Source organism: Chiloscyllium punctatum, chromosome 5 (genome assembly GCF_047496795.1).
Source record: "Chiloscyllium punctatum isolate Juve2018m chromosome 5, sChiPun1.3, whole genome shotgun sequence".
Lineage (NCBI taxonomy): Eukaryota > Metazoa > Chordata > Chondrichthyes > Orectolobiformes > Hemiscylliidae > Chiloscyllium > Chiloscyllium punctatum.
Window position 1 is genome coordinate 85,547,732 of NC_092743.1, and position 14,314 is coordinate 85,562,045.

Here is a 14,314-nt window from a genome sequence, read left to right on the forward strand (position 1 = left end):
AATACTGCAAAGTAAATCTAGTATATGTTTTTAATCATTTAAAGCACTCTTCAGTTGCCCAATTATTTCGAGAAATTGGAGCTTTGGAATTTCTAGCACAGTTGCGATCCAATGTGGAGCCAAAGTTACAAGCATGCATCGATGAGATTATGGATGATCTGTTCAGACTGCCAGATACGATTGTTGATGTGCCACCTATTGCCTATCAGTCACAACCTCTGAAATCCTCTGATGATAAAGGTAACCTGAACAATTGCAGTGTTAACCTATGTGCTGTCATATTGGGATAATGCAATCTATTGTTTTGTTATAATGCTCGCTTTTAAAATGGTAAATAGGTGAGAAGCATTTCCTTCTTACTGTGATGTGTATGCACTACTCATGTAAGGCTTCCTTGCTCTAACACTTGTGATTTTTTTCATGGAAACTTCATCAGTCTCTGAAAAAAATACGTAGAAGGTAAAGAAGGACTTTGAAAGGGGTTTAAATTAATATCCTTTGGGTACAAAAAATTAAAAAGATTGTAACATAAAAGTAAACCTTGGTAACTGTTGAAAAATGTAATTAAACCAAGACATAAAGTGTGAAAACTGCTGCAGTAACTGGTAGGAATTGGAAGCTAGATTCCTTACTGAGTTGAATTTCTCTGAGAGCTTGTTTCCTGTTGGAATCATGAACTTCCACTTTGAAAAGAATGTTGTATCTGCAAAACAAGATTTTTCCAAATTCAGGTTGGCTTTTGTATACTTTGTTGAGTTCAGTGGCTCAGTCACTCCTAACTTGACCTGGAGTTCTTCACTTTCTATAGTGTACTTGTCGATCTTCATTGCCTGACACTTTTATGCCACAAAAATCTAAGACTAACGTACCAACAGATTGCCACTTGCAACAATTATGTACCTGGATCTAGGTTTAGTCTTTAATTTGCTTTGTCTTCTATATCAAAAGATGAACTGCAAGCATGCGTAATTTACATGTCCATAGTAATTTAGACAAATTCTATTTTTTTAAAGTAGACATCTACCAAAAAGGAGGAAATAAAAATTAAATGTTTTCGCAGTGTAAACACTGATGCTATCTCAAGTATCCCTACTAAATCTCTCTAAACAATGGGAAGATGATGGGCTCGTGGTATTATTGCTCGATTATTAATCCAGAAATTTAGTTAAAATTCTTGGGACCTGGTTGAATTTTGAATTCAGTTTAAAATAAATCTAGAATTAAGAATGTACTGATGACCATGAAACTATTGTAGATCATTAGAAAAACCCATCTGATTCACTAATGTCCTTTAGGGGGGGAAACTGCCAACCTTGCCTAGTATGGCCTACATGTAATTTCAGACCCAAAGCAATGTGGTTGACTCTCAATTACCCTTAGAAATAGCCTAGCAAGCCACTCTGTTATACCATTAGGCTGGGGCTGCTTTACTGACCCTATAGAGGTTTATAAAATCATGAGAGGCATGGATAGGATAAATGGACATTGTCTTTTCCCTGGGGTGGGGGAGTCCAGAACTAGATGGCATAGATTTAGGGTGAGAGGGGAAAAAATTTAAAAGGGACCTAAGGGGCAATGTTTTCATGCAGAGGGTGTTGCATATATGGCATGAACTGCCAAGGAAGTGGAGGAGGCTGGTACAATTGCAGCATTTAAAAGGCATCTGGATGAATAGGGAACGCTTTAGGGGGATATGGGCCAAGTGCTGGCAAATTGGACTAGCTTAGTTCAGGATATCTGGTTGGCATGGATGAGTTGGACTGAGGGGTCTGTTTCCGTGCTGTATATCTCTATGACTCTGTGACTCTAATTGCTACAGTAGCTACTTGTGTGAGAACATTAACCAGAGGTGTAAAGAAGCTAAGGAGGACCAAGAGATTGATTAAGAGGGGAAAATTAGCAAATTTACAGGGATCATAAAAGTTGGCTAAATGCTTCTATAATCATGTAGAAATGAAAAAAAAACTAGTGAAGATAAATGGGAGATTGATAATTGGAGTAAGGTAGTAGCAGAGCAATTAAACAATAGAAGTACCTTAGTTTTATATTCATAAAAGAACTGATAAAAAGTGCTAGGGAAGCAAGTGTCCTTTGAGAAGCAGGGATTGAAGGAAATTTAGTTCTAGTTTTCAAAAAAAAGCTAGAGAAATTAATGGGATGAAAGCTGATACTTTAGTTCCCTGGGACATAGATTAAGTGGTCATTGAAATAAGTGGATGTGTTACTTGTCATCTTCAATATTCTGTACATTCTGGAACAATCCCAGAAAACTCGTGGTTACAGATTAGTTAGCCTAATGTCAGTAGAAGATAAAATGCTGGAACCTATTCTTCGGAATGTGAAAATAGAACACTTTTAGAAAAATAACTAGCAAACTACACTTCAGGGGTAGATGAAAATTAGAGGCTCATTGTTAGTAAATAGGACCTATTCTGTTTTCAATGTAAGTTTTTGTGGAATAAAAATGTGCCCATTTTTAATAAACATAATATATATATAGTAATTGCAAGCAGAGGCACGTTATGTTGGGTCATGTCCACACAGGTGACAATATCCACCATTTATAAATTTTACTGCTGCAGGATTGGCATTTAGAATTACAGTGATCAATTGCAAAGAAAGTGGAGGAAAGAAAGAATCCATTATGTCAAAATTGTTTGGTGACTCAGATTTGATGCAGAAAATGAAAATATGCCTTTTTTCCCACAATTGTTAGTTTGTCTCTGTCAAATTATCTCCTCTGGAAAAGCTTTCAGTGTTCATTTTGTGGCTTTGTAGAACAATATAAAATTGTGGTTTGAAATGTGAAAGTGATGTCCAGTGTAGTACCTATCTATGATATCTAGGTTGTATTGAATATTTTAAAAATAAAACTTTTAAAAACATTTCTATAGCTATACCACCTGTAACATTCGACGAGGAAATGGTCGGTTACTTTCAGAAAAGCAGCTACAGTCAAATAAAAGAAAGCAGAAGTTTGCCTCAGAAAGAAATTGGTGAGTTGTACTGAACTTTAGCCTTGACATACTTTTGGATATGATTCCCCTTAAAGGGAAATCTATACGTTGTCATCTGCTTTTACGTTCGATAAAATCTGTAAAGTTCTACTGTTTTGTTAAAAATCATAAAGTGCAAGGAAATGGCTCAAAAAGTCAAAGTCTGCTCACGATTGTGCATAAAGTGACTGTTATTGGTCATTACTAAATTAAATCTTTTTACGTCAAAATAATAGCAGAGGTTCATTGCACGAATAGAGCCCCATTTCATGTTGTTTCATTGATATTTGTCAGTCATATGATATATACCCGTTCTGTTTTGTGTGAGCTAATTCCCTGAGCAGGTTGACAATTCTTCTTTACTGTATTTTTAATATCTGTCCCATAGATGTAAGCAAAGAAGTAACACCTGTCCATTGAGTAGAGCACAGAATTTTTGCACTGTCTTAAGAGAAGTTTTTAAGAAAATTCTTTCAGATCAAATATTATCAGGATCCCCCTTTCATGTATTGGTGTAATGTGCTTTCAGAAAAAAAGTGCATATGACATCTTTCGATAACCGAAAGGATAACTGCACCTTAGGTGGAAGGGAAAGGAACCAAAATATTGTCAAGAGGGTCTTGTTGCTGAAGTGTTTTGATTTGCATTCATCAGGACAAAAACAAGAGTGTTGAATTTCAAACTATCATTGGTCATGCGTGTTCGCTAGAAATAACATAGTAGAGACCTATTCTCTGAGGCAAAGGAATATGTTCAAGTCTTATGCCTGTTGTGAGTTATGTTTCAAAAGAGTTAGGGGAGCTCACAGTTACCTGTTCCTTTTTCCATGGCAATGTCTTGGCCAGTCAGTGTCAACTTGCCGACCAATCAGTATCCTTTTCTCTTATTTTATAAATTATTGCAATTGTTTGAAATTTAGTATACTTGTATTTGTTTGGTAACACATCTGTTATTAGCTCAAGAAATAAGATTCTTTCAGTTTCTCTTTTTTATTGTCTTACAATCGACGTGTAACATAGTAATGCAGTTGACAACTCTGAGATGGAAATTGCAGTTCTGAGGTCTGAAACAAACATTGTTTTCCTATTTCCACAATGATTTTCTGTTTTATGAGTTATTATTGGAATGGGATCTTTGTCTGTTCAATACCGTACAATGCATTGAATGTGTCATAGAGTCATAGAGATGTACAGCATGGAAACAGACCCTTCAGTCCATGCCGACCAGATATCCCAACCCCATCTAGTCCCACCTGCCAGCACCCGGCCCATATCCCTCCAAATCCTTCCTGTTCATATACCCATCCAAATGCCTCTTAAATGTTGCAATTGTAACAGCCTCTACCAGTTCCTCTGGCAGCTCATTCCATACATGTCCCACCCTCTGTGTGAAAAAGTTGCCCCTTAGGTATCTTTTATATCTGTCCCCTCTCACCCTAAACCTATGCACTCTAGTTCTGGACTCCCCGAACCCAGGGAAACGACTTTGTCTACTTACCCTATCCATGCCCCTCATGATTTTGTAAACCTCTATAAGGTCACCCCTCAGCCTGCGACGTTCCAGGGAAAACAACACCAGCATGTTCAGCCTCTCCCTATATCTCAAATCCTCCAATCCTGGCAACATCCTTGTAAATCTTTTCTGAACCCTTTCAAGTTTCATAACATCTTTCTGATCGGAAGAAGACCAGAATTGCACGTAATATTCCAACAGTGGCCTCCTTAACAGTACATGGTAAAATCGAGCTGAATCAGCATGGCTTGGACAAGAAGAGAAGGTAACAAGCAAGTTAAACAAAGGAGAGCCAGTGGATGTGATATATTTCAAATTCTTGAAGGCCTTTGACAAGATGCCAAACTTGTCATTGACATTAATTATAAATTAAAGCATATAGTTATTTTGTAATTGATTTTGCACTCCAGTTTCAAGGGTTTTGTTTTTTACCATTAGTTAATGATACAGTGAAATGCCTGAAGTATTCCACCTTTCCTTGGTTGACACTGACTATGACAGACAAGCATGTTCTTTCATCAACTGCAAGGTATGTTATAGTAAGTTGGATTGTATGAATGACAATGGAAAAATAAATTATCTTAGTCTCAACTTAGTTAAAAAACTGTTTTTCAATCCTGGTTTAAAAAAATGGATATTGCTCATTTATATTTGTTTTTGTGTAATAGTACTTGAACCATTAAAATGTTGCACATCAAACAAATTACTCTGTGATGTTAAAGTCAATGGGTCTGGTATCTAGTAGTCATGTATATGATTCATGGCTTTGTGATTCCACTCATATAGGAAACCTTTAAGTGCATTGGTGATCCAGAATGGTCTGACTGAAATAACACTTTTTAAAAAAAAGCTTTGTATTACCCTCACATTAAAAACAAAAATTCAGAATTGTGAATGAAATGGAAACTCCTGTTTTGTAGACATTTTGGAAAATACCTTTTGAAAGAAGTGCTGTATTCCATGAAGGTGCATAATTTAGGTTAAATGCATCCTGTAAGGGTATCTATTCCTAATGATCTCACCTTTTATGGACCACTATTATCTGCTAGTTATTTGTTGTGATGAGCTCTGTGGTATTGTTGTTCCTAGCTGGCTTGAATGAGTGCATAGGTTCCACTGAAACCTGTGACATTTTTAAAAAGGCATTCCATAAGATTGCATGTTATACTGTGAGAAATTATCTGAGCAGTATCGTTTTAATACACTATATTTCAGCATCAAGCTTGCACGATGAACAAATGGCGTGGACACTATTTAGATGTTTGCTGATAAAGCCAATCTTTTAGCACATTGATATGCAGGAATCTGAACATGAATATTGACCAGTAAAGATAGGCTTGGGGTAGACATAGAAGGTCCTATGACAGCCCTCTTGGTCCTGAAAAGTGCGTAGGTTATCTTAGATTTAGATATCTTAAAAGTTTGATCAACAATTGAAGCTAGCTATTTCACACTGCTATATGCAACAAACATAAAACAAAAAGTTATTGTGAAGCCAAATAAGTGTCCTGGTACGTAAATCCTTGGTGTGATTTATCTGGTTTGCAATTCCGGTCATTGCACTAGAAAGGATGTGATTGCACTAGATAGAGTGTAGCGGCGATTCACCAGAGATGTTGTTTGGTTGGAGCATTTCAGTTATGCATAGAAACTATATAAGCTGAGGATTGTTTTCAATAGAATAGAGAAGGCTGAATGGGATTGGGAGGTGGGGGTAGGAGTCTGATTGAGTTGCTCAAAATTACATGGGCCATAGATAGTATGGATAGGAAGAAATTTCCCTCTTAGCAGAGGGATGAGTAACCAAGGGCATTGTTTAAAGGTAAAGGGCAGATGGTCAGGATGGATTTAAGGAACAGTTTTTCACCCAAAGAATGATTGCTGACTGTGACTCGTGAAAGGTGATGGAGGTAGGAACCATTGGAACATTTAATAGATATTTAGATAATCGTTTGAACTGCCATGGCATACAAGGCTGTGGGCCAAGTGCTGGAAAAAAGGACTAGAATGGATAGGTGCTTGATGTCTGATTCATACATGATGGACTCTTTCTACACTCTAAAACTCTGACTCAGTGAATGTCAATACTGCTGTGATGCCAGATATGTAGGCCATTCATCCCAAAGATTGATAGATCTTATCAAACAGCATGTCCCATCAGCTGTTTGCAAGAAACCAGGAACTGACCATTTCCTAACTCACCTTCACTTTGAAAATTCGCAACACTGTACCTAACATTGGATGCTATTCTGCAGTTGGATAATATTTGCTGGGTAATACTGAATGTATATAATTTAGTGTTGTCAGTTAGGCTCTCAGTGTGATGCATGTGTGCACTGAATGCACATATATTAATACACAGACTTTTGCTCTTTGACGATAGAAAGACTATGTGTACACACTTTACCTATTTGGACTCAATAAAGTTGGTTTATTGACTCATTGGTCAGAGTATTATCCTGAGAAATCAGAGTCAACCTCCCTGATTTAAAATTTAAGTACAATCTGGTAGTCAACTATCAGCCTTCATTTTCATGAAGAACACGTCAGCTAATATTTCTATGAATTAGAGTATACTTTTTAACCAGTTAGTTCTTTCCCATCATGCAGCATAAATGTTAGTTTTTTTTCCTTTTGAGTTTGTGTTCTTGCGAATTGTCCTAATCACTGCAAGGTGAAAGCTTCAACAAAATGTGTCTTCCAAGTTCCAGCAGTATTAATAAAGTTGATTTCAGCTTTCACAAGACAGTGTTCGAGTTTGTGTTTCATGGGCCTTCTGCCCAAATTCAGAATGTTGTGAGGAAAACTGAAGAGTTAGTAGTTTTTAACCACTGCTTATTTTTGAATAGCTCTTTGAAAAGCAGTAATCACACCTTAGTTCGCAATACGTGTGAACTTCTGCAAGATGTTATAATGCAGGATTTTCCTGCTGAGATCTTCCTTCAGCGTCCAAAGATCGTCCAGGTAAGAGATACCTTTTCATATGTTAAATGTTGATTTGTATATTTCTGAATCTTCTTAGTTTTGTGAGAATAGGTCCAATTTAACAATTAGGTTATAATTTAATATAGAAACTAAAGGCTTACTCAGATCTTATCACACAGAATATGATTAATAACCTAAGCCATCCAGAGCCCTTCAGTTGAGTGTATACCATATCAAGTTGTGAATTTGCTCTAGGACCAGAAAAAGTAATCGTGAAAGCTGCTGACTTGTTACAAAAACCCAATTGCCTTCACTGTACTTCAGGGGAATGGAACCAGTCACCCCATGTCTCGGCTTGCACTTTTAAAAAAATTCATTTGTGGGATGTGGGCATCATTGGCTGGCCAGCATTGATAGCCCATCTCTATTTGCCCTTGAGAAGGTGGTGATGAGCTGCCTTCTTGAATCGCTGCAGTCCACTTGCTGATAGGGAGGGAATTTCAGGATTTTGACCCAGCGACTATGAAGGAACTTTGGTATATTTCCAAATCAGGTGATGAGTGACTTGTAGGTGGTGGTGTTTCCAAGTACCTGCTGCCTTCTTCCTTCTAGGTGGAAGTAGCCATGGGTTTGGAAGGTGCTGTCTAAGGATCTTTGATAAGTTTTTGCAGTGCATCTTGTACTGAGTGCCAGTGGTGAAGAGATTGAATGTTTGTAGATGGTGCCAATCAAGTGGGTTGCTTTGTCCTGAATGGTGTCAAGCTTCTTGAGTGTTGTTGGAGCTGCAAGTGGTGACTATTCCATCATACTCCTGACTTGTGCCTTGTAGATGGTGCATAGACTTTGGGGTGTCAGAAGGTGACTTACTCACTGCAGTATCCCTTGTCTCTGATGATTGTTGAATTCTTATTATTTTCTCATGTAAATAAAGACATTTACTCTTAAACAAGAAGGTATCCTACTATCTTCAGTTTACAAAAGTACAAGAGAAAACAATTGGTGAAAACTGATTACCACTCACAACCTGAAGAAATGTTTAAAAAAAACTGGCTTAATCTATCAGAATGGTTCAATGGTTATGTGAAATTAAATGTCTCTGTTTTTAAAACATATGCTTGGCTGATAACTGTATTTCACAGTGAATAACGACTGTTACTGCTTTCTTTGAAATTGAAAAGCAGATGCTAAATTTCCCTGTGTCCAGGGTTTTATTTTTTTTAAAACCTTGAAACAGCTCAAACGTTTGTTGTTAATTCAACAAAAGATGAGTGTTTAACTATCTGACTTGGTATGTTTGCATAAAAGTGTACCTGTTATACCTGTGGAGACTGTTATGAACCAGACTCTAACCTTATTTTTAAATGTAGATATGTAATGATGTGACTGAACTTACTACTCTAGGTTAAGTAAAACACAATTTATTTAAACACTAACTTAAAATACAATAAAAAAAAAGAGGAATTTAGAATCACATAATATTGGAAAATTTAACCAAATAATAGATACTGTGCCAGTTCAGTAACATCCCATAAACACACCGCTTGGCAAAAAGGCAAATTCAGATACAGATTCTTACATGCGGTTCTCCAATCCAGAGGGGAACAACATCAGGAGAGATTTCAGAGAAAGTAGAAGCTAGGAATCATTCACTGAAGCTTCCATCTCTTTGAAGACCCAAACAGCTTCTGCCTCTAAAGCTAAAAATAAACGAGGAAGCTGGGACTGTGAGAACTGGCACTCTCATTCAAGCTGCTTTGATTGTTCTAATTTAAACAAAATCTAAAGGCCTCCTGCATTGTTTACTTAAGCAATCTACAGTAGCCATTTCAGCATCTCTGCTTTTACAACCTCTCTTTAAATAAAAACCCAGGACAAAATAACCCTTTAAAGTGACAGCATTGTCACAAAATAAACTGTCAAATTTAGTTTCAAGACAGCATAAAATCTGCATTGTTTTACATGATTTCTACCTGGTACGTTGTACATTGCCACCTGCTATTTGCTTGAGCAAGGCAGATCCATGAGAAGGCAAAGAAAAAGGGAGACAAATGAAGATTAGTAACATGAATTCATGAATTAAAAAAGGCACAATGTTTATCAGAGGCTTTCAGATTTGTTTTTATTAAATTTGAAAAAGGTATGTTGTCACGTACAGTTGGGCAAGCCAGCATATTTAAATGAAACTTAAATATGAAATTTAGGACAGATTTCAAGTCAAGGTCAGAAATCTAAATAGCAATTATTAATTTCAGGTGCTCTTTAACTTCTGAAATTGGCCAATTTTGAAACACGCTTAACCAATGTTTATTGCCTATCACTAATTTAATTTCAGAAGGTGGCGCTAAGTCACACTTGACCTGTGCAGGTCATGTGTTGCCGATTCAACCACACTGCTTTCAGAAAATTCCCAATGTTTTTATCCAGAGACAATAAAGGAACAATGTTGCATTTCCGAGTCAGGATCAGTGTGTGACTTGGAGTGAACTTAGAAATGGTGGTCCCATGCAACTGTTGTCTTATTCTTGATGTTTGAGGTTGCAAATTTGGAAATTATTGTTGTTGAAGCTGTGATTAGTTATCATTATGTATCTTGTAGATGGTACACATAGCCACTATACTGTTACTCATATGGGGAGTAAATGCTTGTTTAAGATGATAAGGTGAAGTGCTGATTGGTCTGATTTGCCAAGTTTCCTGAATGTTATTCAAGCTGCATTCCTCCAGGCAAATGAACACTATACCATCACACTCTTGAATTGTGCCACTGTAGATAATGGACATGTTTTTGGAGAGTCAGGAGGTGAGTTACTCACTGTAGGATTCCTAGCCTCCGAACTGCTGTTGTAGTAAGCACATTTATATGGCTAAACTAGTTCGGTTTTGGTCAATGTAACCTCCAGGATGTTGGTTTTTAAATTCGTCATTAAGTACTGCTGGTTTGTTCACTAGTTAGGTTGCAGTCTCCACATATTAACATGTTTACTTTTGATGTGAGACCCCAGTGCGCTAAAAGAGGCGTAGCACCTCTGTTGACGTCCTGGCTATAATCTGGTAAGAATCACAGCTGGTGAATTGAGTCTGAAACTTCTGGTCTCCATGCTTCAGCTACTTGCCAAATTGATTTGTTGGTCTCAGTCACGCTCTGTGACAGAGAATTCCACAGCTCACCGCTGCTGGGTGAAGAAATTTCTTTTCATCTAAGTTCTAAATGGCTTATCCCCCTGTATTCTTAGACTGTGATCCCTGGTTCTGGATGCCGAGTCATAAAGAACATCCCTCCATTTTCTCTGTCCAGACCTATTAGAATTTTAAAAGTTTTTAAAAGATTCCCCGTCATTCTTCTCAACTCCAGTGAATATCATAGAATCAAAGAATCCCAACAGTGGGAAAGGAGGCTATTCATCCCATTGAGTCCATACCGCCCCTCAGAGCATCCGTCCACATTCCTGTAACCCTGCATTTCCAATGGCTATTTCACCTAGCCTGTACGTCCCTAAGGGCAATTTATAGGCAGTTTAGCTTGGCCAGTTCACCTAATCTGCACATCTTTGGATTGTGGGAGGAAACCAGTGCACCTGAAGGAAACCCACGCGATACAGGAGAATGTACAAACTCCACACAGGCAGGTGGTCAAAGCTAGAATTGAAACCGGGTATCTGGCGCTGTGAGGCAGCAGTGCGAACCACTGAGTCACCATGTCACCCTAATACATTCCTAACTGATCCAGTTCATCTTTATGCACCAGTCCTGACATCCAGGAATCAGTTACGTTTACCTTTGTTTCACTCTTTCCATAGCCAGAATATTCTTCCTCAGATAAGGAGACCAAAACTGTACACAGTACTCCCAGTTGGGTCACACCAAAGCCTTGTATAATTGCAGCAAGGTATTTTTCCTCCTGTACTTAACCTCTTGCCATGAAGGCCAATATACCCTTTGTCGTTTTTACTGTCTGCTGCATGTGCTTGCATATTTTGCATGACTGGTGTCCAAGTCTTGTTGTACCTTTCCCTATCTCCTATCGCCGTTTAGATAGTCTGCCTTCCTATTTTTGCTACCAAAATGGATAACCTTCTATTTGTCCAGATATACTTTATCTGGCATGCATTTGCCTTCTCGCTCAACTTGTTGAAATCATACTGAAGTGTGTCTTCATCCTCCTTTCTGCTCACCCTCCCATTCAGTTTTGGCGTTTGTAAACTTGGAGAGATTGTATTTAGTTCTATATCATTTATCATTCATATGTATTGTGATTAGTTGGGATGCAAGTACTGATCCCTTGCAGTATCTCAGTAGTCATTAACAGCCAGTTAGAAAAAGACCTGTTTGTTCCTATTTGTTTCTATCTGCTAACCGGTTCTTTTATCCATTTCAGCATGCTACCACCAGTCCCACACACTTTGATCGTACATGCTAATCAAAAGCCTTATGAAAGTCCAAATATACTTCATCCATTGGCTCCCCTTCATTAATTCTCTCAAAACTCCAGTAAACTTGTCAAGAATGATTTCCCAATCCTAAATCCATGGTGACTTTGTCCGATCACTGTTTTCCAAGAACTTCAGTTTATATCTTTTATAACTAATTCTAGTATTTCTCAAGTACTAGGCACGGTGGCTCAGTGGTTAGCACTGCTGCCTCACAGCACCGGGACCCGTATTCGATTCCTGCCTCTCGTGACTGTTTGTTTGTTTTGTGTGGAGTTTGCACATTCTCCCAATGTCTGCATAGGTTTCCTCTGGGTGCTCCGGTTTCCTCCCTAGGTCTTTAGATTAGATTAGATTAGATTAGATTAGATTAGATTCCCCACAGTGTGGAAACAGCCATTCAGCCCAACAAGTCCACACCAACTCTCCGAAGAGCAACCCACCCCCTCCTCTGACTAATGCACCGAACACTGAACTGGCCATGCTAAATTGCCTTTGGTGTTAGGTGCATTAGTCAGAGGGAAATGGGTCTGGATGGGTTGCTGTTTGGACGGTTGGTGTGGACTGGTTGGGCCAAAGGGCCTGTTTCCACTCTGTAGAGAATCTAATCTAATGTCAGGCTAATGGGTTTATAATTTGCTGTTTTATCTTGACTGCCTTTTTAAAAAAATAGTGGGGTTACATTAGCTATGCGTAGGAACTGTTCCAGAGTCTACAAAATTGTGAAACATCTACTATGTCTAGGGTCACTTCCTTAAGTACTCTGAGATGTAGATTATCAGGCCCTAGGGATTTAGCAGCCATTGATTTGCACACAACTAATCAATCTTTTTCTCCTTTTTCTTTCAATGATTTGACAATAGTAATTCATATTTTAATTTTTCACTTCCCTTTTTTCAGAACCTTCTTTTGTTGACAAAATTGGCATTTGGTGGAGATGGAACACAATATTTAGCAATACAAGCTGTAGGTTGTTTGACCCAACTATCTGTTTATCTACAAAGAAGACTAAACTTCCACAGGGATCCCAGCTTCTTTTCTGCAAAACAAGGTAAGGTGAACTACTTATTTCTACTTAAATATGGGGGGAGAGAGAGTGGAAGGAGCTCTAGTGGCTGGGAAATCTGGGGGGCGGGGTGGGGGTGGGGGGAGGGAGTGAGAAAAGGAGAGACAGGAAATGCAGATGCAGTGGACACTGTGGACTGAATGACTTTCACCTTGCCATAACACTTTTGTGGTTCTGAAATGTTACCCATAATTTCTTGAAATCCACCTCCCATGTTGAGAATCTTAACTAGCTATTGAGCAGGAATCTGTGAATGTTTGTTTGAAGATACAAACAGAAGAATTTGGAGGATTCTGCCATTCAGTAACATGTCGAATCTCATTGAGAAATGTGAGAAACAAATTCTGCCTATTTCTGTCATAAATGGGTAGTCATTATTCTGAACCAGTAGCCTCTCATTCTAGATTGTTCCACAACAGGAAAATCCATTCCTTGTGGACTCGAAAGATCACATACGTTTCCATTCAGCTACCACTCACTGTTCCAGTTGATGCAAACTTAACCTGTTCACTCCTTTCTCATAATGCAAACCTACCAGATGTTAATGTAGCAGTCCTTCACTGAACTACCTCCAATGTATTTGCATCCTTCCTTAAATAAGCTGACCAAAACTGCACAGAGATGTGGTCTCACCAGTCCCCTGTATAACTGAAGAATAATATGACCAATTGACGTAATCAGTTCCACTAACAAAAACAAAAAAATGGTCCATTAGCTTTCCTAATTACATACTGTATCTGCATATACTCAATTTTTACTCCCTTATATAACCCATCTATATCTCCTTGTATCTTCTTCAGGTCTAGTTCACAACTTACTTTTCTACCTTTGTCCTCAGAAAATGTGGCAGCCATATTTTTAGTTCCTTCATCCAAGTCTTGTTAGATTACTTGTAAAAGTTGAGAACTCAGCACTGATCCCTGTGGCACAATACCTGGTCTATAGCCTTACAGGGAATTGTGCTTCAGGTGTAGATCCAGGGGATAACGCTTTCCTTTGTCATCATCTTGACCTTAAATCACTGCAAAATCACCTTTGGATTTTCCTTCATTTTACTCTAAAGTGAAGACCATTGCAATATCTCTGTTTAGTTCATTTGTTAACTTCTTATTTTTATTATTAAGTTGCTAGAGTCACTTTCTACAGATCCAATGTTCAGTTTTATATCTCTTCATTTTTGAATTATATAGAAACACTGTTTACTTTTTCTTACATTCATTTGCAGAGCTAAAAACTACAAGCAAATACCTCATTCCTCAGTTACATCAGGGTTCTAATACATGTCTGCTTATTCTTATCTTTGGCAGTTAAGAGCGATTAATTAATTAATTGGCTTTCAGCTAGATAATTGAATCTACTTCAGGCAAGCATGATGATGATGATGATGA

At 38.0% G+C, this 14,314-nt stretch overlaps 1 protein-coding gene across 5 annotated transcripts in view; it reads left to right on the forward strand.

Moving 5' to 3' along the window:
• Window positions 1-14,314, forward strand: part of rttn (rotatin) — a 230,500-nt gene that overhangs the window by 6,139 nt on the left and 210,047 nt on the right. For all 5 annotated transcript variants that reach the window (XM_072570663.1, XM_072570665.1, XM_072570664.1 and 2 more), the window contains exons 3-7: window positions 45-240; window positions 2,895-2,996; window positions 4,947-5,037; window positions 7,358-7,472; window positions 12,761-12,911. In XM_072570663.1, the coding sequence (XP_072426764.1) occupies window positions 45-240; window positions 2,895-2,996; window positions 4,947-5,037; window positions 7,358-7,472; window positions 12,761-12,911 (655 nt within the window). The remainder of the gene's footprint in view (window positions 1-44; window positions 241-2,894; window positions 2,997-4,946; window positions 5,038-7,357; window positions 7,473-12,760; window positions 12,912-14,314) is intronic.